The sequence below is a fragment of the Zingiber officinale genome, chromosome 2A (genome assembly GCF_018446385.1).
Source record: "Zingiber officinale cultivar Zhangliang chromosome 2A, Zo_v1.1, whole genome shotgun sequence".
In the NCBI taxonomy this organism is placed as follows: Eukaryota; Viridiplantae; Streptophyta; class Magnoliopsida; order Zingiberales; family Zingiberaceae; genus Zingiber; species Zingiber officinale.
The window spans coordinates 89,161,410-89,186,144 of NC_055988.1; the positions used below are offsets into that span (position 1 = coordinate 89,161,410).

At 42.2% G+C, this 24,735-nt stretch overlaps 1 protein-coding gene across 1 annotated transcript; it reads left to right on the forward strand.

The window, feature by feature from the left end:
- The first annotated feature begins 19,019 nt into the window (after window positions 1-19,019).
- LOC122041464 (ras-related protein RABH1b-like) lies at window positions 19,020-24,064 on the forward strand. Its single transcript, XM_042601153.1, has 6 exons — window positions 19,020-19,265; window positions 20,225-20,295; window positions 22,169-22,257; window positions 22,451-22,562; window positions 23,128-23,218; window positions 23,683-24,064. The coding sequence occupies exons 1-6, from the start codon at window positions 19,149-19,151 to the stop codon at window positions 23,827-23,829; spliced, it is 627 nt and encodes a 208-aa protein (XP_042457087.1). The 5' UTR covers window positions 19,020-19,148; the 3' UTR covers window positions 23,830-24,064.
- The last annotated feature ends 671 nt before the right edge of the window (window positions 24,065-24,735 follow it).

A 24,735-nucleotide genomic window follows, 5' to 3' on the forward strand; every position in this document is an offset into this window, starting at 1 on the left:
GAGGCTTTGGATCGATCAACCGATCGATCCAGAGCGCCTCTGTGCTCTCGGAATTTGCCTGGATCGATCGGTCGATCGATCCAGGGCTTATCGCGACAAATCGTAGCTTCCCAATCGATCCATTGATCGATTGGGACCTCTGGATCGATCAGTCGATCGATCCAGCAGGCTTCTGTGCACTCGCGACTGTCTCCCAATCGATCCACTGATCGATTGGGACGAAGGCTTCTTGCGGGGACTCCCCAATTGATCAACCGATCGATTGGGCTCCAGCCAATCGATCGGCTGATCGATCCAGCTGATGGTTTTTATCCAAAACCAAGTCCCAAGCCCCCCAAACCAACATCCGGTCAACCTTGACCTGTTGGTACATCATGCCTAGCATCTGGTCTCCCTTGTCCTGCTAGGACTCCCTCACCAAGTGTCCGGTCAATCCCTTTGACCCACTTGGACTTTTCTCCTTGTGCCAAGTATCCGGTCAATCCCTTTGACCTACTTGGACTTTCCTCCTCGTGCCAAGTATCCGGTCAATCCCTTTGACCTACTTGGACTTCCACCGGATATCTGGTCAACCTTGATCCATTTGGATTTTCCTTGCCAGGCTTCACTCACCAGGACTTTCACCTAGCTTCACTCACTAGGATTTCCATTTGCTTAGCTTCACTCACTAGGACTTTCCAACTGCCTGGCTTCACTCACCAGGACTTTCACCTAGCTTCACTCACTAGGATTTTCACCTGGCTTCACTCACCAGGACTTTCACCTAGCTTCACTCACTAGGACTTTCACCTGGTTTCACTCACCAGGACTTTCACCTAGCTTCACTCACTAGGACTTTCAATCTGCCTGACTTCACTCACCAGGACTTTCAACCTGCCTGGCTTCACTCACCAAGACTTTCCAGTCAAGTATCCAGTCAACCTTGACCTACTTGACTCTTCTTCACAATCTCCCCGCATGAACAATTTCACCTGCAATCTCCATGTGTTGTTTACATGTATTGTCAAATATCGAAACTCAAACATCAAGACTCGAGTTTGACTCAGTCCAAGCTCAGTCAACTTGGTCAACCTTGATCCGGGGAATATTGCACCAACAATATTCCGGTAGTCTTTATTCCTCTTCGATCGTATTTCTTCCCCTCGACCTCCTTTTCATTTTTATTTTTGCAATAGTAAGTTCTTCGCAGTCATATGCCTCTGTCCCTGGACTCTGATACATCCATGAAGTCTAGGTTCGATGGGGGCGAAACTGAGAGCTTGCAAGATGTTTTTGAAATTCCTTCTAATCATTAGATCATTTTACCTTCTCCGTCCGATCGACCCAATTCTTCATCGACCGACTGCATCTGTTTCTTCCGAGATCAGTTTGTCACTGGTCTGCGGTTTCCCCTTCATCCCTTCATTTCTGCAGTTTGTAAATATTTTCGCATTTTCCTTAATCAACTTGTGTTGAACTCCTTCCGACTACTGTGTGGCGTCGTTGTTTTGTTTTGTTTTGTTTGCACGGCATCCCCCTTACTCTCTGGGTCTTCCACTATTTCTACTATCCCAAACAGTCTGATCCGGGGACTTTTCTTTTCCAATCTCGAGTCGATTAGTTTTATTTGACAAGATGCCGACCTCCAACAAACACTGGAAAAATTATTTTTTTCTTCATGCGCCTTCCCGAGCGACCAGACTTCCCGACCAGCTGGCAGCTCAAAATGGCGCCTCAACCTCCTCTAAAAAGCTACAAGAACTGATCGAACTACCTGAACCTAACTTCGATGTTGGACGGTCAGAAGTACGACATCTACAAGTTGCTACTGGAGGGCATCCTGTATATCTTCGGCCTGAGTCTGATCTGCACCCTACTGCTGACCAGCCTAGGTATGAAGCTTCTTTAATTCTTCCTTTGATGCTAACTGATTTCTCTTTCTCTTTTGCAGGCAAAGTCATGTTGCGAGGACACCTGGCCTGCAGGGCAAAGCTCAAGGATGCCGCGATCAATGCAGCAGCTATTGAAGAACTGACAAGCTGCAGCCTATAGCTGATCGGCTCACATGAAGAGCCCCATGAGGAGGGTAATATGACGCCCGCTGTGGCGGGTGAAGGGACGACTAGCTGGACTCCTAGTGTTAGGGCGGCTGAGGGTTCGCAACAGCCTCCCAAGCAACTGAAGTCTATCCATGTTGAGGGAGCGGCTAGCTCGGCTTCCTCAGGAGAGCCTCTGATTCGCCGAAAAAGGCGCCTCACAGAGCCTTCATCGTGTTCCGCTTCCTCGCCAGTGAGGACCGCCGAGCGGGTTGAGACTTCGACCCCCTACTCCAGAAACTATGACCGCTACATCATCCGACCGGACTCCCTCATTATCTAAGTTGTCGCAGGGAACCCTTGTCACACCTCTGGTGGCCTTCATGCCACCGCCTTCGAAGCCCTTGAAGGTAAAAAAAAGTCTGGCATCTGTCCAACTTTCGCCTCTCGACCATCTGGCCGAGCAACCTCGGATCAATTGACCCCAGCGAGCAGCGAAATATCACAGTGATCCTCCATCTGCCGACCGAAGAATATCGAGAGTCGAGTGTTGAGTCTCGAGCACCTGAGCACCAAATTCACATCCAAGGGTCGCTCGCCAAGATTTGGGAGGACGCTCGAGCCCGCGCGATGATGATGCCCCTGGGGGCACTCGCAGATAGTCACACCACGATGTCCATGGGGGGTAAGTTTCACCTTATATTTGCATAATTCACTCCCAATCGGTGCTTATGTCTGCTTGTTGTCTATAATACTAGGTGGAGAGTCTGACCATGTGCCAAAGGCTTACATTTTTAGAGGAGGAAGTTGAGAAGCTGAAGTCGTCGAACGACCAATCCTCCGCCGCTCAAGAGAAAATAGACGTCGAGGTGGCCAAGCTTCAAGCCGCTCTCGAGAAGAGCGACAAATTGCTTGAGGCCGAACGTGCCAAGAGCATTGGGCAGGCCACTATGCTGGAGTAACTCAATAATCAGGTCACCACTTTTGATAATAACATCGAGTCGGTCGACACGTGGAAGAACCGGGCCATCATTGACCTCAATGAGAAGAGTAAAGAGGCCCGGACCCTCGTCCAAAAGCTTAAGGAAGCTGAGGACTTCCTAGTCGCCGAGCGGCATAGCCGATCAGTTGAGGAGGCTGCTCTTCGAGGCCAGCTCGCCGATAAAGATAAGGAGCTATCCACTGCCAAGGATAAACTGGAGGGCTCCTGAGCGGCCTTGAGGATTTATCAGGATGCCGAGGTGAGTAGGTTTGATCCTATGAAGCAAGCCTACATCCACTTGAACACATTTTGTGACAAAGTAGTCGATCGGGCCCTTCAACTATTTGACTTGGTGATCGACGGGACTATCGATCAGCTTTACGAGGGAGACCATCTGCCAATCGATCTAACCAATAATGTCATAAGTCAAGACAAGCTCACTACCGCTCTGCCTAACGATGCCCTAGACTATCTTGAGTGAGGCTGAGCGTTCCTGAGTGAGGTTGAGCGTTCCTGTAAGATGAAAAATTTTGGAAGTTTAAATGCATGCTCGTCCATTCGGACGAGCTTTACCTCCTTGTATGTTTTTCAACTACTTTTGATTATTTGTAAGAACTCATGGCCTTATTCATGATTATTCCACCAGCCGACCGACCCCTCTGGTACTCAGAGTTCATAATTTTGCCATCTCCCGATCGACCCTGGAGTACTTCGAAGAATAGTGCCGAATGGTCACTACATTTTAAAGGATTGAGCTTTTTGAAGATCGCTCAACCCCGAATGGGGGAGATAAGGAATCTCATATGCTGGTTCAAGACGAACGAAGACCACTCGACCCTGAATAGGGGAGGTAATTAATCTGGGTAGAGACCACTCGACCCCGAATGGGGGAGATTTGAGAACCGATATGATGGTTTGAGACCAGTGAGGATTACTCTTCTGGAGTCCGTGATTCTAATAAAACTCAAACCCGACCGATCGGCACGGGAGTCTCTAACTCAAGAGTTTATAGTCGTCACTCGACTATTGATGAAGACCCGAGTTTTAGATCGCCACTCGACCGTTGATGAAGAATATGAGAAGACTCGAGTTTAAGGTCGTCGCTCGATCGTTGATGAAGACTCGGGTTTAAGGTCACCGCTCGACCGTTGGTGGAGACACGCATTTAAGGTTGCTACTCGACCGTTGATGGAGACAAGCGTTTAAGGTCGCCGCTCGACCGTTGATGGAGACAAACGTTTAAGGTCGCTGCTCAACCGCTGGTGGAGACTAGAGTTTAACGTTATTGCTCGACGATTTGATGTAGGCCTGCATTTAATGTCGCCACTCGACGATTTGAGGTAGACTTGCATTTAACATTGCCGCTCGATAATTTGAGGCAGACCCGCATTTAACGTCACCGCTCGATGGTTTAAGGTATACTCGAGTTTAAGGTCGACGCTTGACCGCTTATGGAGACGCACTTGAATAAGAGGCCTATGCTTTCTTATTCAAGTTCTGCCCTGCGTTCGGAGGCATGCAAGAAATACAAAAAGTACAGTATTTACTCACACACCTCTTATCCAACCCTGTAGGGTTGAAGATGATTCGCGCTCTATGGCCTCTCGAGCTACCTTCCCTCTTCATCCTCTAGATAGTAAGCGCTAGAACGGAGCTTCTGCATGACCTTGAAAGGCCCTGTCCATGGGGCTTCGAGCTTGATGACGTCGCTGACCGACTTCACTTTCTTCCAAGCGAGGTCGCCAACCTGGAAGGATCTTGGGATCACTCTTCGGTTGTAGTTCTTCTTCATCCGTTATCGGTACGCCGTTAGTCGAACGGCTGCTTTAGCGCGTGTTTCATCCACTAAGTCGAACTCCATATAACTCCGTCACGCATTACTTTCATCGTAGAGCTGCACTCAATCGGATTCTACTCCGACCTCCATGGGGACAACTGCTTCGCCTCCATACACTAAATGAAATGGGGTTACGTCGGTCGCCTCCTTTGGAGTTATGCTGAGAGTCCATTGCACACTGGGGAGCTCGTCGATCTAGCTACCTCCCATGTTGTTGAGCCGAGAGCGTAAGACTCTAAGGATCTCCCGATTGGTGACCTTGGCCTGCCCGTTGCCCTGAGGATAGGCCACCGAGGTGAAGGCTTGTTGGATGTCATAGCCTTCACACCATTCCTTGAGCCTCTGGCCGACGAACTGCCTTCCATTGTCGGATATAGGTCGGTGTGGGATTTTGAACCGACAAATAATGCTTTGCCAAATAAATTGGATGACCATCTGCTCGATGATTCTTGCCAGCGGCTCGACTTCTACCCACTTCAAGAAGTAATCCACCACAACGAGCAGAAATTTCCGTTGACCGGTTGCCATGGGGAAAGGTCCAACGATATTCATGCCCCATTGGTCGAACGAGCATGATACCGTGGATGCTTTCATTTCCTCGATGGGTCGGTGCGGCATATTGTGATACTTCTGGCAGGACAAGCAAGTGGCCACCGTCCGAGCGACGTCTTCTTGGAGGGTTGGCCAAAAATATCCGGCCAGGAGTATCTTTCGGGCTAATGCACGGCCGCCCGAATGACCTCCGCAAGAGCCTTGGTCTACCTCCTTCAGAATGTACTCGATGTCCTCCGTTCCGACGCATTTGAGGAGGGGTCTGGAGAAGGCTCTCTTGTAAAGCTAGCCCCCGATCAAGATGAATCGACCGACCCTCTTCTTCAACAAGCGGGCTTTGTTGGATCGAGAAGCGCTAGAGGGGGGGTGAATAGCGCTCGTGGCTATTTTGTACGATTATCGGAAATCTATCGAATTATCGGAGTAATTAAGCAGCGGAATAAAACAAAGTAAGCACACAGAGACAGGAGGATTTTTACTTCGTTCGGAGCCTTGATCGACTCCTACTCGAAGGCCCGCGATCCTTGATCGCTTCCGGTGGGCAACAACTATAAGCTCGTTAAAAGATTACAATTATGAGTACAAATAAAAGCTATAAATATTATACCGACAACAAGAAATGTTAGATCTGAAGCTTCGGGTCGTCGGGCACTTGTAGCAGCACTTCGGAGCGTCTTTTGGAGCAGCACGTTGATGAAAGATCACTTGGTATTCGTTGTGTCTTGAAGCTGCACCTCAACCCTCCTTTTATATGCGGTTTCGGGCGCCTGGAGTGTGACGTGGCCAACCAACCAGGATGCTCCACGTGGCGAAGTCGCGCAGGGGATAGAATTTGGTCCCGGGCGCCCGGACAGCCTTTTTCCAGCAGGTTCCTCACCTGCAAACAAAGGTTAGTCCGAGCAAAATACCCTGCAAGACAATGTTAGAATCTGATAAAACACAGTAAGTAATAATTGACAGTCTTCGGACTGTCCGAGTCTGACTTTGGATTTCCAGCCGGAAACCCTAGGTCGACTTGACGCCTACTGTTCCCTCTGCGGGGAACGCGTCCTCACCTACTCCACTCAGGAGATTTACCTGTTGCCAGTCCGGCCCTCCAGACCGACTGGACTTTCCGCCTAGGGTTACCACCCCCTAGGACCTAAGGTTACCGCCCCCTAGGGTTTTTCTCCACCTAGGGTTACCACCCCTTAGGACCTAAGGTTGCCGCCCCTTAGGGTTTTCCTCCACCTAGGGTTACCGCCCCCTAGGACCTAAGGTTGCCGCCCCTTAGGGTTTTCCTCCACCTAGGGTTACCGCCCCCTAGGACCTAAGGTTACCCCCCCTTAGGATTTTCCTTCACCTAGGATTACCATCCCCCAGGACCTAAGGTTACCCCCCCTTAGGATTTTCCCTTACCTAACCGCAGTTAGGACTTTCCTGAAACCTTATTTAACCACGTTAGATAACAAGGAATCTTAACTTTGAATCCCTTTGCCATTATCAAAACTGAGGTTCGATCATCGGATGCTTACTGCACCAACAATCTCCCCCTTTTTGATTATGGCAACCGAAATTCAAAGTTAAGTAAAAATGCAATAAAGATACGCATAAATAAGCACAGGCATAAATAAAGCATAGGCACATTCACAACAAAATTTTCGTTTTAATTTTAATTTATAATATTCTTTGAATTTCTTCCTACTCTCCCCCTTTGCCATATATCAAAATACCCAAGAGAGTGAAGAAAATCTGGGCCTTAACTTAACTTTCAAAGATAATTTTCAATCTTATCTTCCAATCTTTTAATTTACTTTTGATAAACACTTAGTTTTTCTTGTAAGTCTTTTAGATAGGTGAGATCATAATTTTGAAAGCAAAATTCTTCCTTTAGTTTGAGAGATACTTTTAGCTGAGATAAAGTTATTTTGTCTTTAAACAGTAACTTAGCAAATTTTTGTGATTTCAAAAAGATTTAGTTTTTTTTTTAAAAAAAAAAATTGTTTTGATGAAATTTTGAGAATGCTTTGGAAAATACTTAGCATTTTCAGTAGAACTTAGCATTTGAAAACAATTGCTTTGAGAGATACTTAGCTAAATTTTTTTTTTTTGTTTTAAACACTTTAAAAAGTACTTAGCTAAATGTTTTTGAAAAAAAATATTTAGCTATATTTGAAAATACTTAGCTATGTTTTCAGCGTAAAAATGATTGCGTTGAGAAAATATCTTGCCAAGTAGCTAAGTTTAGAAAATAATTTAACTAAGTTTAGTTAGAGAAAACTTAATTAAGTACTCAGCTTTGAAAACATTTAGCTTATAGAGGAGTTATAATTTAAAAGTCAGGTCATAAATAATTTTAATTTTAAAGCTAAGTTAAAAATAGCTTGAATTTTTGAAGATATGCCAAAAATAGTTTTTAATTTTAAGGTCAAGTTAAAAATTTTAAAGAAAAACTAATTTTAAAACCGACTCAAAATCACTCCCCCTTAATTAATGCCTTAATAAATTTTTGAGTTCAGGAGTTCAAAAAATTATTTTCCTAATTTTCCATCTCAGTCATTCTAGATTACCAAGCATGTTTAGCATATGAATGAGTGTGAGATGGAGTTTACTTTAATTTACAACATTCCAAATAAGTGACCATTATTTTGAAGATTTTTCAAATAATTTTGAAATGAAGTTTAAAAAGATTTTTTCAAATATTTTGAAATGAAGTTTAAAAAGATTTTAAAATGATTTTGAAGGATTTTTCAAATAATTTTGAAATGAAGTTTAAACAGATTTTTAAAATGATTTTGAAGGATTTTTCAAATATTTTGACATTAAGTTTTAAATGATTTTTCAAAGATTTTGAAATTAAGTTTGAAATGATTTTTCAAAGATTTTGAAATTAAGTTTTAAATAATTTTGAAAATAATTTTGAAAAGATTTTTAAATAATTTTGAAATTGATTTTGAAAGTTTTTTAAATAATTTTGAAATTGATTTTGAAAGATTTTTCAAATAATTTTGAAATTGATTTTGAAAGATTTTTCAATAATTTTGAAAATAATTTTGAAAAGATTTTTAAATAATTTTGAAATTGATTTTGAAAGATTTTTCAAATAATTTTGAAATTGATTTTGAAAGATTTTTCAAATAATGAAATTAAGTGTTATTTGAAAAAGTAATATTAATTATGAATCTATTTTTGAATTAATTATAGTTACGAGTTTAATTCTGAATTTGAATTTTAAATTCCTTAGTCATCTCACCCGATCTAAATCTTCAATCAGGTAATCCTACAATTATTGTGAGATGAATTGAGGTTCAATTTACAGGTTTAGTTTAACTTTGTGTTAGATTCAGGTTTAGCTTTGGGTTCAACAAGTAAGCATTCTTTGGATAAACTTCTGAGCTATGGTGAGTCACAAGGAACTCATTAAAGTAATCATGCCTTCGAGGTTTTCCAAATAGTCCTACCCATTGAACTTAATACTAAACCTTGGTCTAACTAGTTAGGATCCATTTAAGGGTAGCTTCGGTCAGTTCCACTTGGCGAAATGCACCAGGTCGAAGCCATATCTTCCTAGACATGCGATGCCCAAGCTTCCCTAACGTACTATCATCCAAAAACTTCACCAGTACCGTTGGTTAAGTTAAACCTAATCCATTTTAATCTAACCTAAATTTTACCCTTATCGGGTAGATTAATTTCGGAGGTGCCAGCTATTCTGGAGCCTTCTCCTATGTTATTGATTTACGTTTTATTAAGTTAAGTAAATAAAAGGTACTTGATTATAACTTGGTTTGTACTGTTTAAGTTTTACTTTAGATTTATAACCCAAGTCTAGATTTCGTGATTTGACTAAATTATTAACAATCTTCTCTAATTTATCAACTTTATCTTTTAAAATATTATTTTGTATTTCTACTTTTCTAAGAGTTAATTTCTTATTTTTATTTGAATTAATTTTATTCATTACATTATTAGCATGTATATCTAATTTTGAAGAGAAATCTATACTAGAGCAAGTAGGATTAGTTAAGCTAGTGCGATCATGTGTTGCAAAAACTGGATTTTCATATAATGTAAATGTACTAACCTTGATTTCTCCCTCTGGATTTTTGGGTCTTCTTTCTGGGCATTGTCTTTTGCAGTGACCCATTAGTTTGCATTTGGAGCATTTGATGTATTTCTTCCCTCTCCTGATCATTTTCTCCTTCTCCTCCGATTGTGCCGGTCGAGTCTTACGAGTGGGGCAGTCGTTTCTATAGTGCCCTCTCTCCCTACACTTAAAACAGATTATGAGAGATTTACAATTTGAATTTACAATTTTACCTTTTAGATCCGTGATAGGATCCTCCCCCTTGACTGTTGCCATTTCAAATTCTGACTCAGATTCAGATATCTCGTCTTTGGCCATCGGTGCTATGATATCGGTTTGCTCTGATTTTTCTGAGTCTGGTTCGGAGGTTGACTCTGAGGATTCAATTTCAAATTCGGACTCAGGTTCTATTCGATCTTCTAACTCTGAAGGGATCTCATAAAGCTTGAGCACTTTCTCCCAAAGCTCCTTAGCATTGTTGAACTTTCCAACTCGATCAAGATCTGAATTTGTTAGTCCGCATAGGAGAATGTAAGTTGCTTTTGCATTTGCCTCGAATGTCCTTATTGTTTGTGCATCCCACTTGTCACAGGTGATGGGTACACCTTCTTTAGTGGGAAGAGTGAATCCAATATGGACTATGGTCCATATTTCTGCTTCGGTCTTTAATTGATGCTCCACCTGGTCTTTCCAGTATCTGAGGTTCTCGTCAGACAGCAGTGGTAGGCATGTTGAGTTGTACCCATCTTCGTAGGCCATTAGAAGGAATCTCGCAAAATAAACACAATAAAATTTGTTCCAAGACTTGGTCTTGGATTAGTAGTGCGGGAGAGAAATAAAAATAGTAATTCAGGAATTTCGAGAGAAAATAATAAAATATTATTAAAATATTATAAAAAAATATTACTACAAATTTTTGAAAACACGATATTTCACTAATTCCAATCAATGGTGAAAAGTTGAAAATGGATTTTTTGAAAATAGTTTTGGAGGGAAAAAAACGAAAGGCGTAAGGTTATATTTTCAACCTATACAAACGACAAAGCCACGAAAAATGCTTGAATGGTGGTTGCACCAGTTCAAAGCGACCCCGCTCTGATACCAATTGTTGGATCGAGAAGCGCTAGAGGGGGGGTGAATAGCGCTCGTGGCTATTTTGTACGATTATCGGAAATCTATCGAATTATCGGAGTAATTAAGCAGCGGAATAAAACAAAGTAAGCACACAGAGACAGGAGGATTTTTACTTCGTTCGGAGCCTTGATCGACTCCTACTCGAAGGCCCGCGATCCTTGATCGCTTCCGGTGGGCAACAACTATAAGCTCGTTAAAAGATTACAATTATGAGTATAAATAAAAGCTATAAATATTATACCGACAACAAGAAATGTTAGATCTGAAGCTTCGGGTCGTCGGGCACTTGTAGCAGCACTTCGGAGCGTCTTTTGGAGCAGCACGTTGATGAAAGATCACTTGGTATTCGTTGTGTCTTGAAGCTGCACCTCAACCCTCCTTTTATATGCGGTTCCGGGCGCCTGGATCCCTTCCAGGCGCCTGGAGTGTGACGTGGCCAACCAACCAGGATGCTCCACGTGGCGAAGTCGCGCAGGGGATAGAATTTGGTCCCGGGCGCCCGGACCTCCGGGCGCCCGGATCCATCCCGGGCGCCCGGACAGCCTTTTTCCAGCAGGTTCCTCACCTGGAAACAAAGGTTAGTCCGAGCAAAATACCCTGCAAGGCAATGTTAGAATCTGATAAAACACAGTAAGTAATAATTGACAGTCTTCGGACTGTCCGAGTCTGACTTTGGATTTCCAGCCGGAAACCCTAGGTCGACCCGACGCCTACTGTTCCCTCTGCGGGGAATGCGTCCTCACCTACTCCACTCAGGAGATTTACCTGTTGTCAGTCCGGTCCTCCAGACCGACTGGACTTTCCGCCTAGGGTTACCACCCCCTAGGACCTAGGGTTACCGCCCCCTAGGGTTTTTCTCCACCTAGGGTTACCACCCCCTAGGACCTAAGGTTGCCGCCCCTTAGGGTTTTCCTCCACCTAGGGTTACCGCCCCCTAGGACGTAAGGTTGCCGCCCCTTAGGGTTTTCCTCCACCTAGGGTTACCGCCCCCTAGGACCTAAGGTTGCCGCCCCTTAGGGTTTTCCTCCACCTAGGGTTACCGCCCCATAGGACCTAAGGTTACCCCCCCTTAGGATTTTCCTTCACCTAGGGTTACCACCCCCTAGGACCTAAGGTTATCCCCCCTTAGGATTTTCCCTTACCTAATCGCAGTTAGGACTTTCCTGAAACCTTATTTAACCACGTTAGATAACAACGAATCTTAACTTTGAATCCCTTTGCCATTATCAAAACTGAGGTTCGATCGTCGGATGCTTACTGCACCAACAGGCTTCCTCAGGGTCGGCCGGTGTAACTCCTGAATGCAGAAACTCCGTTAGGACCATTCTCTAGTCGTTCGGGAAGGTTGTTTCCTCCATCCGGTCGATGTGTGCCACGAGTGAGACTTGTTCGATTGGCTATCCTATGACGATCAGCGTTAGTGAACTAGCTAGTTTCGCTAACTCATCTGCCGCTTGGTTCTCCGATCGGGAAATCTTTTGAATAATGACCTCTTCAAAATTGGCCTTCAGCTTCTCGAAGGCTTCCGCATAGATCCTTAGTTGAGCGTTGATTATCTCGAATGTCCGGATAGTTGCTAGACGACGAGCTGGGAGTCTGAGTGGATAAGGACTTTAACCGCTCCGACATGCCGAGCTACCTGTAGGCCAGCTATCAGCGTCTCATACTCTGCTTCGTTATTAGTGGCTCGGTAGTCCAGCCGAATGGACAGCTACATCCGATCCTCCCACGGTGAGATAAGCAATATGCCGATTTTGCTGCCTTACCGAGTGGACGAGCTGTCCACATATATCTTCAATATTGCTGTTGGCTCGTCACTCTGGACTTCTATGATGAAATCTATTAAGGCTTGAGCCTTAATCGACACTCGGGGTTGATATTGAATGTTGAACTCGCTCAGCTCGGTCACTCATTTGATTAGCTTTCTTGATGCCTCTGGGTTGAGAAGGACTCGTCCCAGGGCACTATTAGTCAGCACGATGATTGTGTGCGCTAGGAAGTATGGACGAAACCTCTGAGCGGCTAGAATCAAAGCATACGCTAGTTTTTCGAGACCGATATAGTGAGATTCAACATCCTTCAATATATGGCTCAGAAAATATACAGGCTGCTGATCTTGGCCGTTCTGCCTAACTAGAGCCGATCCAACAACATGTTCATTGGATGATAAATAAATCTATAGTGGCTCACCCATAACTGGATTAGCTAATACAGGCAGTGAGTTCAGATACTCCTTCGGCGCCCGTTCGCACTTGGCGTCCCATTGGAATTTTGTGGCTCGACGAAGCACCTTGAAGAACGGCAGGCTCTGATCGGACGACTTGAATATGAATTTGGACAGTGCTATGATCCGATCAATCAACCTCTGAGCTTCCTTCAAGTTCCGAAGTGGAGTCATGTCTTGCAAAGCTTAGACCTTGCTCGGATTGACTTCAATGCCCTGCTCGGTGACTATGTAGCCTAGGAAGCAACCACTCTTTGTGACGAACAGACACTTGCTTGGGTTCATCTTTATTCCATATGTCCTCACCATCTGGCAAGTCTCGTTGATATTTATGTATAGGTCAGTAGCTCGGAGGGATTTAATCAGTATGTCATCAATGTATACCTCCATATTACGACCGATCTGCCATCGGAACACTTTGTTCATCAAGCTCTGGTATGTAGCTCTGGCATTCTTCAATCTGAATAGCATGATGTTGTAGCAGTATGTTCTGTCGATCGTAATGAAGTTAATCTTTTCCTGGTCCTTGCGGGCGAGTGACACTTGGTGGTACCCCTGATACGCGTTGAGCATGCAGATTAGCTCGCAGCCCATCGTCGAGTCCAACATTTAGTCTATCATGGGCAGCGGATAGAAGTCCTTCAGGCACGCCTTGTTAAGATAGCGGAAGTCGATGTTGTTGGGATGTATACTATAAGCCTAGCTTTTGTATGAACATCTATTTTGAAATATTATGAAACGAGAATCATTTTGATCAAATGTTTGTATTTTATATTTATATATATGTCAATGCAGTTGTCCATTTAATTTATATTGTAAATAACATGGTGTGTGGTGCCACACAGAATATCATGTTATCGGTTCCTTCTAAATTATAAATAGTAGCTCACAACTAAGATGGATTGAGACAAACCATTGGAATAATTATAGTGTAATTTGGTATTAGTCTATCTTGACTATAAAATTACACTAGTACATTATGTGTGTATTGAGTAGGACCATTTGAGGGTCTTTGATTTGTACTGACTATATAAAAGAACAGAACCTCTGTTATTATGGATGTGTGTTCTCTTAATCCCTATATAATAAAAAGCACGTATACTTAGTATTTATTTATTTAACTTATCAATGAGTGAGATTTATTCGTTAAAGCAATTGGCCCGATGAGTTGGGAAATAATACTGTTTATATGATATGTTGTTGATTATAGAAGGAATCTGTGTCATAATTATTTAGGCTGATGATGCCCCCTTGAGGAGCTCATAAGGATTATCATGTAAACCCTGCAAGTGGACTTAGTCCGGCATGATAATAAAGTTGAGTGGTACTACTCTTGGAATCAGATGTTAATTAATTGAGTTGTTAGTAACTCATTTAATTAATGGGCATACGATATCTTAAACACAGGGAGATTAACGTACTCATGATAAGAAGGAGCCTATATTGTAATATGGGATTGGTGCGGTAGTTCAATAATAACCCTTTAGTAGTATGATTTATTATTGATGGACTTAAGTTGGGTGTTTGGGCTGAACACAAGAAACCCAAGCCTATCAGGAAGCCTAAACCAATTCCTCCTCTAGGTCTCTGTTATAGCCTCTATATAAAGCCTCGCATCCACAACTTGGTTTTGGTTTATTTTTTTTCTTACCTTCCTAGGGTCGATGACAAGACTATAAAAGTAGTAGGTGGTGACCCCAAAAACCTAATTTTCCCACAATTCTCTTCTCTCCCTTGCTAGGGCCGGCGACCTCTCCTTGGTGGTCGGCGCCTCCTCCTCCTTGGTGGCCGGCGCCTCCTCCTCCTTGGTAGTCGGCGCCTCCTCCTCCTTGGTAGTCGGCGCCTCCTCTTCTAATCCTTGGTGGCCGACGGTTTTGGAAAGAAGCGAAGGGAAGGGTGTTTGTTATCTTGGTAGATTGTCGACCACATGATGACCAAGAAGAGGAGAGGAATATAGCAGAAGATCAAGAGGTCTTTAGCTACAAGGAAAAGGTACAACTAATTCCTGATTCCACTGCATAATTAGTTTAGTTTTCTTTGTATCGATTTTGAATACCAACACAAGAGGCCAACGATCTTATACTTCGATCAAGATGTGCTTTGATCCGTCAAGAACTTGTTTGATTGATCAAACACATGTTTGATTGAACATGCGGGTTGCTAGGAAAAGTTTTGTACTTGTACAATTTTTGTACAGGAAAATTTAAACAGAACGGAATTCCAACGCCTTTAGATGCAGACCCGTCATTTGTTGCCCAGCTTGAAGACTAGCACAACATTGGCTAGCCCACTCGGGAATTGGATTTCCCTGATATGGCCGACCTCTAGTAGCTTCTCTATCTCCGCTCGGATGATCACGTTCTGCTCCGCGCTGAAATCCCTTTTCCTTTGCTTCACCGATCGAGCATCCGGTCTAACATGAAGCTCATGTTGAGCCACGCTCGGGGAGATGCCCGGAAGCTCATGGGTCGACTAGGCGAATACGTCATGATTTTGTTTAAGGCAGGCGCCCAGCTCTACCTTCTTCTCCTCCTCTAGGTCGGCGGTGATGAAGGTTGTTGCCTCTACTCGGCTGGGGTGGATCTGGACCTCCTCCTTTTCTTTGTATACCAGAGTGGGAGGCTTTTCAGTAATAGCGTTTACCTCTAGCCATGGAGTCTTCCGAGCGGCTTTCGCCTCGGTTTTGTCCATCTCAACATAGCAGCGCCGAGCGGCCAGTTGGTCACCTTTGACCTTGCCCACTTGATCGTCCACAGGGAACTTTATCTTCTAACAGTAAGTTGACACCACCGCCCGAAACTCGTTTAGGGTCGGTCGGCCCAAGATGACATTGTAGACCGATGGTGCATCTACCACTATGAAGTTGGTGGTCAGGGTCTGCCTCAATGGCTCTTTTCCCATTGAGATGGCCAACCTGGCTGCAGCTCGCTTCGATCAATCTGCATCAATCTGCAGATGATGTTCACTAAACTCCCCGTATCGACGAAAAGTCTGGTGAATGGTGTAGTTGGCGATCTACTCCCTCCAAGTCTCTAGGGCCGAAGCTGATCTAGGGTCTTTCAGCCTTCTCCTTGCTGCATCCTACGACATGAATCTTCAACCGCCGAGCGTATGACTTTCTGGCCTGGTTGGAGTCACCGCCGATCGACCCTCCTGCTATCATGCCTATCTCTCCTCAGGAAGCGTTGTTCCTGTTCTCTTCTTCCCAAGCGGATAGCCTATTTCGCTCAACTATGACTCGGGAGGGATCAGTGTCCTCCCTTCATTGATGTTGGTGATGGTGCTCAGGATCCTTTCTTTCTTCCTCTCATCGTCCTGTCGATCGATGCCTTTGTTGTCGGTCAGGAGAAGGTGATTGGCGACGGTATCCTCTCGGGGCCGACTGACTGACGATTAGTGTCAGTCCTCGGCAATCCCGCGTGTTGTGCATCGCCGACTGGTGGAATGAACAAAACATAGGCGTCCATACATTGCCCTTCGATGCCTTAGGCTGACCGGATGCTACATGTTGTACGGCGTGTGCCCTGGTCTCCTGGTGCGGCCATGCTCCTTCAGCCCTCAGCCCCTTGGGTGGCTGATGGCTGCTTGACAGTCGGCGTTCGGTCGGCGTCAAATGTTCGGTTGGTGCCTCCTTCCTTCTCGCCGCCTGGGTTTTTTCCACATTGATGTATTCGTTGGATTTCTTGAGCATGTGGTCGAAGTCCCTGGGCGGCTTTCTGATGAGTGACTGGAAAAAATCTCCTTCGGCAAGCCCCTGAGTGAAGGCGTTCATCATCGTCTCGGACGAGACCGAAGGGATGCCCCTGGCCACTTGGTTGAAGTGCTGAATGTATGCTCGAAGCACTTCCTTAGGCCCTTGCTTCAGGGCAAAGAGGCTAACACTCGTCTTCTGGTAGCGTCAGCTGCTAGCGAAGTGATGTGGAACGCGGCTCGGAAATCCTTGAAACTCCGTATTGGGCCGTCCGACAATCTTTTGAACCAGCGTTGTACCGATCCGGAGAGATTCGTGAGGAAGACACGACACTTCACTCCATCCGTATATTGGTGCAGCGTGGCTTCATTATCGAACTGATCCAGATGATCATCTGGGTCGGCCGACCCGTTGTACGTCCCGATCGCCAATGGGGTGTAGTGTCCGAGCAGAGGGTCTTGTAAGATTTCCTCTGAGAACTGCCGGTTGATCCGTTCGGGAGACGTGTTGCTTCGGGGTGCTTAGCCTTTCCATGCATCCCGAACTGGAGCATCGTCTGAAGATGATCCCTGCTCCTGATGCACTTGGGCTATCTCCGAGGGGGTTTGGAATAAAGCTCGGTGGAAGGGGATTGGCGCGGGCGGCGCTTCCTCCTACGTGCCGATTGGCCTTCGGTTCTATCCTCACATGGGAGAGTTGCTTCGCTCGATCCTCTTGCCCTGCTTGTCTATCGGCTGCCGACGTTGTAGGTTGTGGCGCTAGCCGATCGGCTAACGCTTGTTGTTGTTGCTGTTCGATCATTTTTGCTGCTTGGGCTTGCACGAGCATCTTCAGCTCCTTCTGTGTGAGCGTCACTGTGGTTAGTCGTCCAACATCCTCCATCTTCTCACCTCGGATGCAAGTGATATTTCCACAGATGGCGTCAAATATGATCCTGTCCGAAAGTCAATAAGATGGATGCTGGGGATGTGGTGCTCCCGCTGACCTCTTGTGGACCTCGATCTGACCTGCAACACAAGTAGCGTTAGTGCCAAGCCAGGGAAGGAGTCCCTGGCGATGACCCTCGAACGCTCAAGTCACAGCGAAAAAGAAGAAACAAAGAAACGGAACAACAAAAAGACTGTAGTGCAACAGTATGATGTTATGTGTAACGTGTACCTCCGTTGATGCTTGGACCTCCCTTTATATAGAACTCCTGTAGTGCGTACGCATGCTTCACAAGGCAAGCACGCATCTCAAAGCTTTCCTTGAAAGATTTGTCAATAAAGTGTCCTTGACATGGTATCTTAATGGGTTGAACATATCTTTGAAGTGACAGTGGAAGCTTTCGCTGTACGATCATTTATCTGACCATGACGTCTGTCAGCGACACTAGCTCCCAAAAGGATATCAAAAGATAGCCTACTGTGTATGTTGCTTGGCCGAGTGGAATGGCCGCTTGGCCAATATTCCACTATTCGCTTACTGTCTGTTGTCAGGCCGAGCGAGATAGCTGCTCAGCTGGAAGTCCGTTGTTCGTTGTTAGGCCGAGCGGGATAGCCGCTCGGTCGGAAGCCCGCTATCCGCATGCTCTGTTGCTGGGCTGAGTGGGATAGCCACTCAGCCGGAAGTCCACACTGTCCACGTGCTCGGCTGATGTTGACTCTGCTGCTGGGGTGAGCGGGGTGATCGCTCGGCTTCTGTGTGTCACTCTCTCTTGAGTGTCGGTTATTTGAATGTTCCCTGTGTCGAAGTCGACGATGGTTTAGGGCCTTCTCCCCTGTTGGGGCATGTTTCGCCCGACCAGCCGATGCCCCATACGTATGGACTACCTTGACTTTAACCTCCACCATGACAGCAGGATGAAACTCTTTATCATCACCACATCAGTGGAAGATTGTTCAACAACAACATTTAGCTACTAAAATTTGTCTTTCAAGAGGTATTCAACCCTCTCATTTTTACTATTTGAGATTTGAAAGGCTAAATAGATCAAGTTCATCCATTGCTTTTTTTTTAAAATAACATATCTATTATGCTCTAGTAATCAATTGAAGTAATTTTATACTCATGTTTTGTTATTTGAGTTATATAAGATTATATAGAGGTTTTGAGCAAAATTGTTAGATGAATAAACTCTTTGTTGTGCCATTAGAGCCTTTGGATTTATTTTATACTCCCATTTATATCTTTTGAAGTCCAAAAAGGCATTTATAATTTTAAAAATAAGTCCTCTTTTATTTTGTATAGAAATTTTAGAGTGATTATTTGCTCTCTTTTTATTGTTTGCGTTCTACGAGGATGGATCTCTTATAATTTGTACTAAATTCGTTAAATAGATCTAAATTAGTTAAATTTAAAAAATATCATTTCTAAAAATAAAATGACAAAAAAAAAATTATATGATGTATTTGAAGATTTGAAAACTCAAGATGCTTATATAAAAATGATAAACTACGGGGGTTGAAATGAAATTTTACCTACTCGACCGGGCAAGGCCTGCGATTTGATTTCGCGTGTAGCGGCGTATAAAACGGGAATAGCGATCGCCCAAATAGACGATTAATCCCGATCTCATTCGAGATCTCTGTTTCCTCTCGCCGCTCTCAGATCCCCAACTCTCTCGATCTCCTCTAGATCCTTCGTTCGATCTCTCTGAAGCATCTCCATGGCCCCGGTCTCGGCGCTTGCCAAGTACAAACTGGTGTTCCTGGGCGATCAGTCAGTGGGGAAGACTAGCATCATCACCCGATTCATGTACGACAAGTTCGACAACACCTACCAGGTCGATTTCTGTTCCATTCCATTCTACTTTTGATTCTGGGAGCCAGATCACGCTTTCGTATGCTTGATTTATGCAATTGTGTCGGCGATCGTTTGGTTAAGGTTTTTGATTGTACTGCACCTAGATAGATCCATTGCATAGTTGTCTTCTTCTTAGAGATCTGTCGCAATATAGACGGTTATAGAAGGAGGATGTCACTCTTGAATTTTATGTTCTTGAGAATCTAAGAATGGTATGCAGATTAAAGGATTGCGACGATAGAGGTGATAGGATGGTTTTAGCAGAAACATGATGAGAGAGAACTCTGATTCAATCTGGTTACTTAACCATGCCACTTCTTGTAATCAGTTCAATCAATCTCTACTTAATTCTCTATATTTTAATAATATGTTAGTGAACTGAATTTAATTTTGAATTGTTGATAACAGAACATGCCACTACTGAATGTGCACTTGAATGAGATACTGACCAAGCGCTTTTGAAAACAACAAACATAGTTGGGAAAAATACTAAGTATATGCATCTGCTACTGAATTTTATGCTCACATATCAGTGACATATGTTCAGAGAGAATTATCGCAAGGTATTGCATCAGAAAAGAGGGTTTATTCAATAGGAGTCCACTTTTCCTAGTCATCTGTTTTTCACAGGCACAAACACACGCACACAAAATACTCCCTCACATTACCTTGGCACAAGAGCATATCTGCAACCATAAAGGCTAGGAGTACATTGCATTATGTAATGGTGATACTTGCTTTTGCAATTTGAAGAAGTCAATTACCCAACAAAGGCATTTCTAATTCCTGATATTCTCTTAATTGATTATAAACTGATTAGTTTCTTTTCTCTAGAAGAAATGATTTACCATCTAGACTTTGCTAAATCCAATTCAAGGTAGTATCTGTATCCCCCTTTTGATTATTGATCTAACATCTTGAAGTTAACATGATGAACAGGCTACAATTGGTATAGATTTTCTCTCAAAAACTATGTACCTTGAAGATCGAACAGTCAGACTACAACTTTGGTAGGTTTATTGCCTTCCCTACTTACAGTTGAATTTTATGAAAGTTATCTCCATGTATGGGAATAGTTGACACTTAATGTTAGATAATTTTTTTGCTTTGAATCCTAATTCTCTTTCTTGATATGGTGAATCGATTCAATTCTAATTTGGGCACAATTGGAACAAAATTGTACCTGGTTCAATTGAGAGTTAATAATAAAATTGACTGGCATTTAAGATTGATTGGCCATTGGCATTAAAAGGCAATTTTATTCAGTCTCTGGAATTCTTAGCAGAGATGAATCATATCTGGGCATGTCTGAACTCACTAGAAAGATCGGTCAATATAATGTTGAAGTCCTTGAGGGCTTGCTACATGTATAATATGGAAAATCCCAGATGTCATGATACTTAACGTGTAGGACCGAATATAATATGCCTAAGTATTTTATGTTGGTGGGTGTTGATTTTGATACAAATCATGAGCTGTCTATCAACCATATCAGCATATTTATTATGATATTGAAGAGCATTGATGGCTGCTACGACAATTTATTTATTAAAATGTTGCAAACTCTGTCAGTGTCAAACTTTTTTAGAGTATTCTATTATGGGTGGCACCATTCAAATATCCAGTTGCTGTGATTCATGACGGTATCACTGCTCTGTGAGTCCTATAGGTCAAGATCGTACATGTAGTTGTATATATTTTTTATGGCCGAATGTTCTGAGAGTTCATGTAATGTTTCTCTAATAATTAGCAGCATGGAAATTCGTTATCTTACCTGATATTTTTTCATGTTGTTTAGGTAAATTATATGAACACCAGTGAGCATTAACATAAACCTATTTGTCATATAAACTTGAGGTTGGAATTTGGAATTGTTGATGCAAAATCAGCTTGCTTCCTCTTGCTGGCATTGAAGCTGCTCTAACACCACTTGTTAGTGATGACATTACTGATAAATCACGATGGTAGATATCTTCATGTATCAACTCGAATCACCCTCTGCAGAATGGCACTCACCTAGAATTTGAATATCACCACACCACGAAACTACACGCAAAATTTTCATTTCCCATGGTAGATCCTATAAATCGACCTTGTTTGTGAAAATAACCTCATCCAACACAAGGAGACAACAATAATAAATGATATAATAAAGGAATACAATCGATCAAACATGAGTCATCCCACGTCTACAATTTCTAAGAGACTAAATGTATATAATATTAGATCAAAATTACAGTGATACTTGGATACTTTGACAAGCTGTGCTCATACCATCTACAATAAAGCTCACACCTCTACTTTCCACTAACAACTCCAATGGAAAAAAAAATAGAGACAAAATATCACTTTAACACTCCTAGATTCCAAGAACTTTGCTTGAGAATCTAACTCTATATACAAGTTCCCTGGTCTCCAACATTTGTGGCACATGTGTTAATGTGCTGTTCCAACTTTAAAGGCAAAATAAAATAAAATATAGTACCTAAAATCTAGGTCAAAGAATGTTTATACATGCTCATGGCAATTCGGGCGCTACATTGCACTGGGTCACACATAGAATAGGGCTCTAGGTCATGACTCGCCTCACACTCTGTAGGTTGTCCATGCTCTGTACAGGTGTCATGCTCATCAACTGCATGGTTGTCCACTCAAGCCAGCAGCCAGAGAGAAATGTCAAACAATTCTCAGTAGGAAAGAATCTAAGTGGAAAGTTCCTTGAATGTGCTTGCATGGATCTATTATTATAATTGCATAATTTGTTCAGAAATAATAGTTTATGATTTTTTATATCTCAAAGTATTCTTTTATTTGAAGCGTAGCACTAGCTTTTATATCCAAAATGTTCTGTTTCAATGATTTTCTGAATTCAATCACTTTTAGGGACACTGCTGGACAAGAGAGATTTAGGAGTCTCATTCCAAGTTATATTCGTGACTCATCAGTTGCAGTTATTGCTTTTGATGTTGCAAGTATGCTTCTTTGGTAAACCTTGTGTAGTATTTGACAGAAATAATAGTCCTTTGTTTTTTGCTTGACTTTCTTCTGCTTGGTTAGGCACTTAATCAATGTTTTTTTTTCCGGAAAAAAAATTAAAGTAAACTTTCAGTTTTATTTCCTGTATTGGTTATAGTAAACTTATTAGCTACTTTGTATTTGATGTAGATCGTCAATCTTTCTTAAATACTTCAAAGTGGATTGAAGAGGTTCGAACAGAGAGGGGAAGTGATGTTATAATTGTTCTTGTTGGGAACAAAACTGATTTGGTCGACAAGAGGTGATTGATGTCCCTAAACTCTTATTTAATATGGTTTAGTTCGAAACTCTGCAATACTTAGGAAACTCAATTACCAAAGAATAAGCAGTATGGATTTTGATGTTTTATTTATATCTTCACTTATCACCATATTCAATACTTTGAGTTTGTTTATATATTAGACTGGATCCCGTACGAAATTGACCACGGACGAGAGCGTCCATTATGTTTATACATTAGAAGGGTGTTGTTCCTCAAGTCGCTAGTGATTTCAACATTGAGCTCTGCGAGAACTCAACACTCAGTATTACAAAATTGGTCATAGTGACTCATGAAGAACATATCATCAATCATTATAAATTCAGTTGCAGTTTACAATTTTGATCCAATGATATAAGTATTGATTGAGTTTTTAGGGATAAAAAAGAAATCCATCATGAGTACTCAAACCCTTTGTAGAGATCACTACTCTTTACAGGAAAAGATCTTTCACTTAGCTGCTTTGTGATCATCGCATGCCAACTTCTTTTCCCAAGTTTTTGCTTGAGGCTGAGCTAGCATTATTCTTTTTCTTGTTATTTAACAGGCAAGTCTCAATAGAAGAAGGAGAAGGTAAAGCACAAGAGCTCGGTGTCATGTTCATTGAAACAAGTGCAAAAGCTGGCTTCAATATTAAGGTAACTATCATGCTTCAAACTCACTCCATGTTTATCCACTACAAATTACCAATGCATTTATATGCTCGACCACATCTGAAACAGACAAATACATGGACTGTAAACATCTCGAGCCACACCAATTACGTTGTCATGAACAACCTTAAACATATGATGTGTACTTGATAAATGGTTTCCTCTTTACATGTCTAGTTATACTGAGGCCCCGACAAAGTGCGTAATAGTCACATCCTAATTTAATCACACAAGGGCTCCTAAGGGGAATTAGCTAATGCATACAATTTATACCAATGTAATTTACTTGGGCATGTATATTGCAGTGGTCTAATAAGTTAATAGATCATTCTTCCATCAAAACCATCTATTTACTATTTATTGATCTAAAAGAGAAAAATTTAACACTAGATTTCAGATTTTATAAGGATTTTGTGGTTACGAACTAACTGCTTCCTCAATCTCTTCAGGCTCTCTTTCGTAAGATTGCTGCTGCCTTGCCAGGGATGGAAAACCTCTCATCGGAAAAGCAGGACGACATGGTCGACGTTAACCTGAAGGGAACAAATGCACACTCGTACCAGTCGCAGTCACAATCTGGAGGGTGTGCCTGTTAATCTCATCCTTCTCAGTTTTGTATTGTACCTACTGCATATTAGCCAACTGAAGAAGCCAGCCATGGTTCTTGAGATGAGGGCCCTTTTCCTCTCAACAAGGTCAGATTATTTCCGGTTGTAGGGATCGATTTATGCATTTTATTTAATTTTAAAACTGGATTGTTCAGTGGAACAAAACTAAGGTTAGTACTTCGTTTTCGTTTAAAATTATCAAAAGATGTGGCTGCTTTTATTACCTTAACGTGTGCTTATTTTTCCTCATCGTACAGTAAATATGAATGCCACATACAAAATATATATTTTTTTAATTTAACTAAAAACTTTATATTTATCTAATATTTCTTCAAAAATGTATAAATTCTAATTTTATAGATTTTGTAAAATTTTAGAACATCAAAAGTTAGATTTTGTACCGATCAGTTATGGGTGGGTTTTGTAAAAAAATTTGTAGTGAAAATTTTGAATTTCATATTATGTCTTTTACTATTTTGAGTTCAAATTTTGATTTAAATTTTTTTTTATTTATAAATAGATAGCGTACAATAAGAACAAGGAGCCTCTTTTTAATGCCTTTTTAAAAATACTTCTTTGATATAATATCAAATTTAAAGTATCTTTTTAGTAGTTGATATAATATCTTTTTAGTAGTTTATTATTACACAACTAAGACTAAGGTAAGGCAAATGAGAATCTTTTTTATTTTTTAAAAAAAATCTTTCCTCAAAGAGATGAGAAATTAAAGTTGATAGATTATAAATTTATTAAAAAATAAAAAGGAGGAATGATAAAATATTTTGTCTGATTCAAAATGGATAAAATATCAAAACTAAATAGTTAATTTTTTAAATCATTTTAATATTGTTTTATCATTACTCACTCCCAATGCATTGTCGAAGTCAACAATAC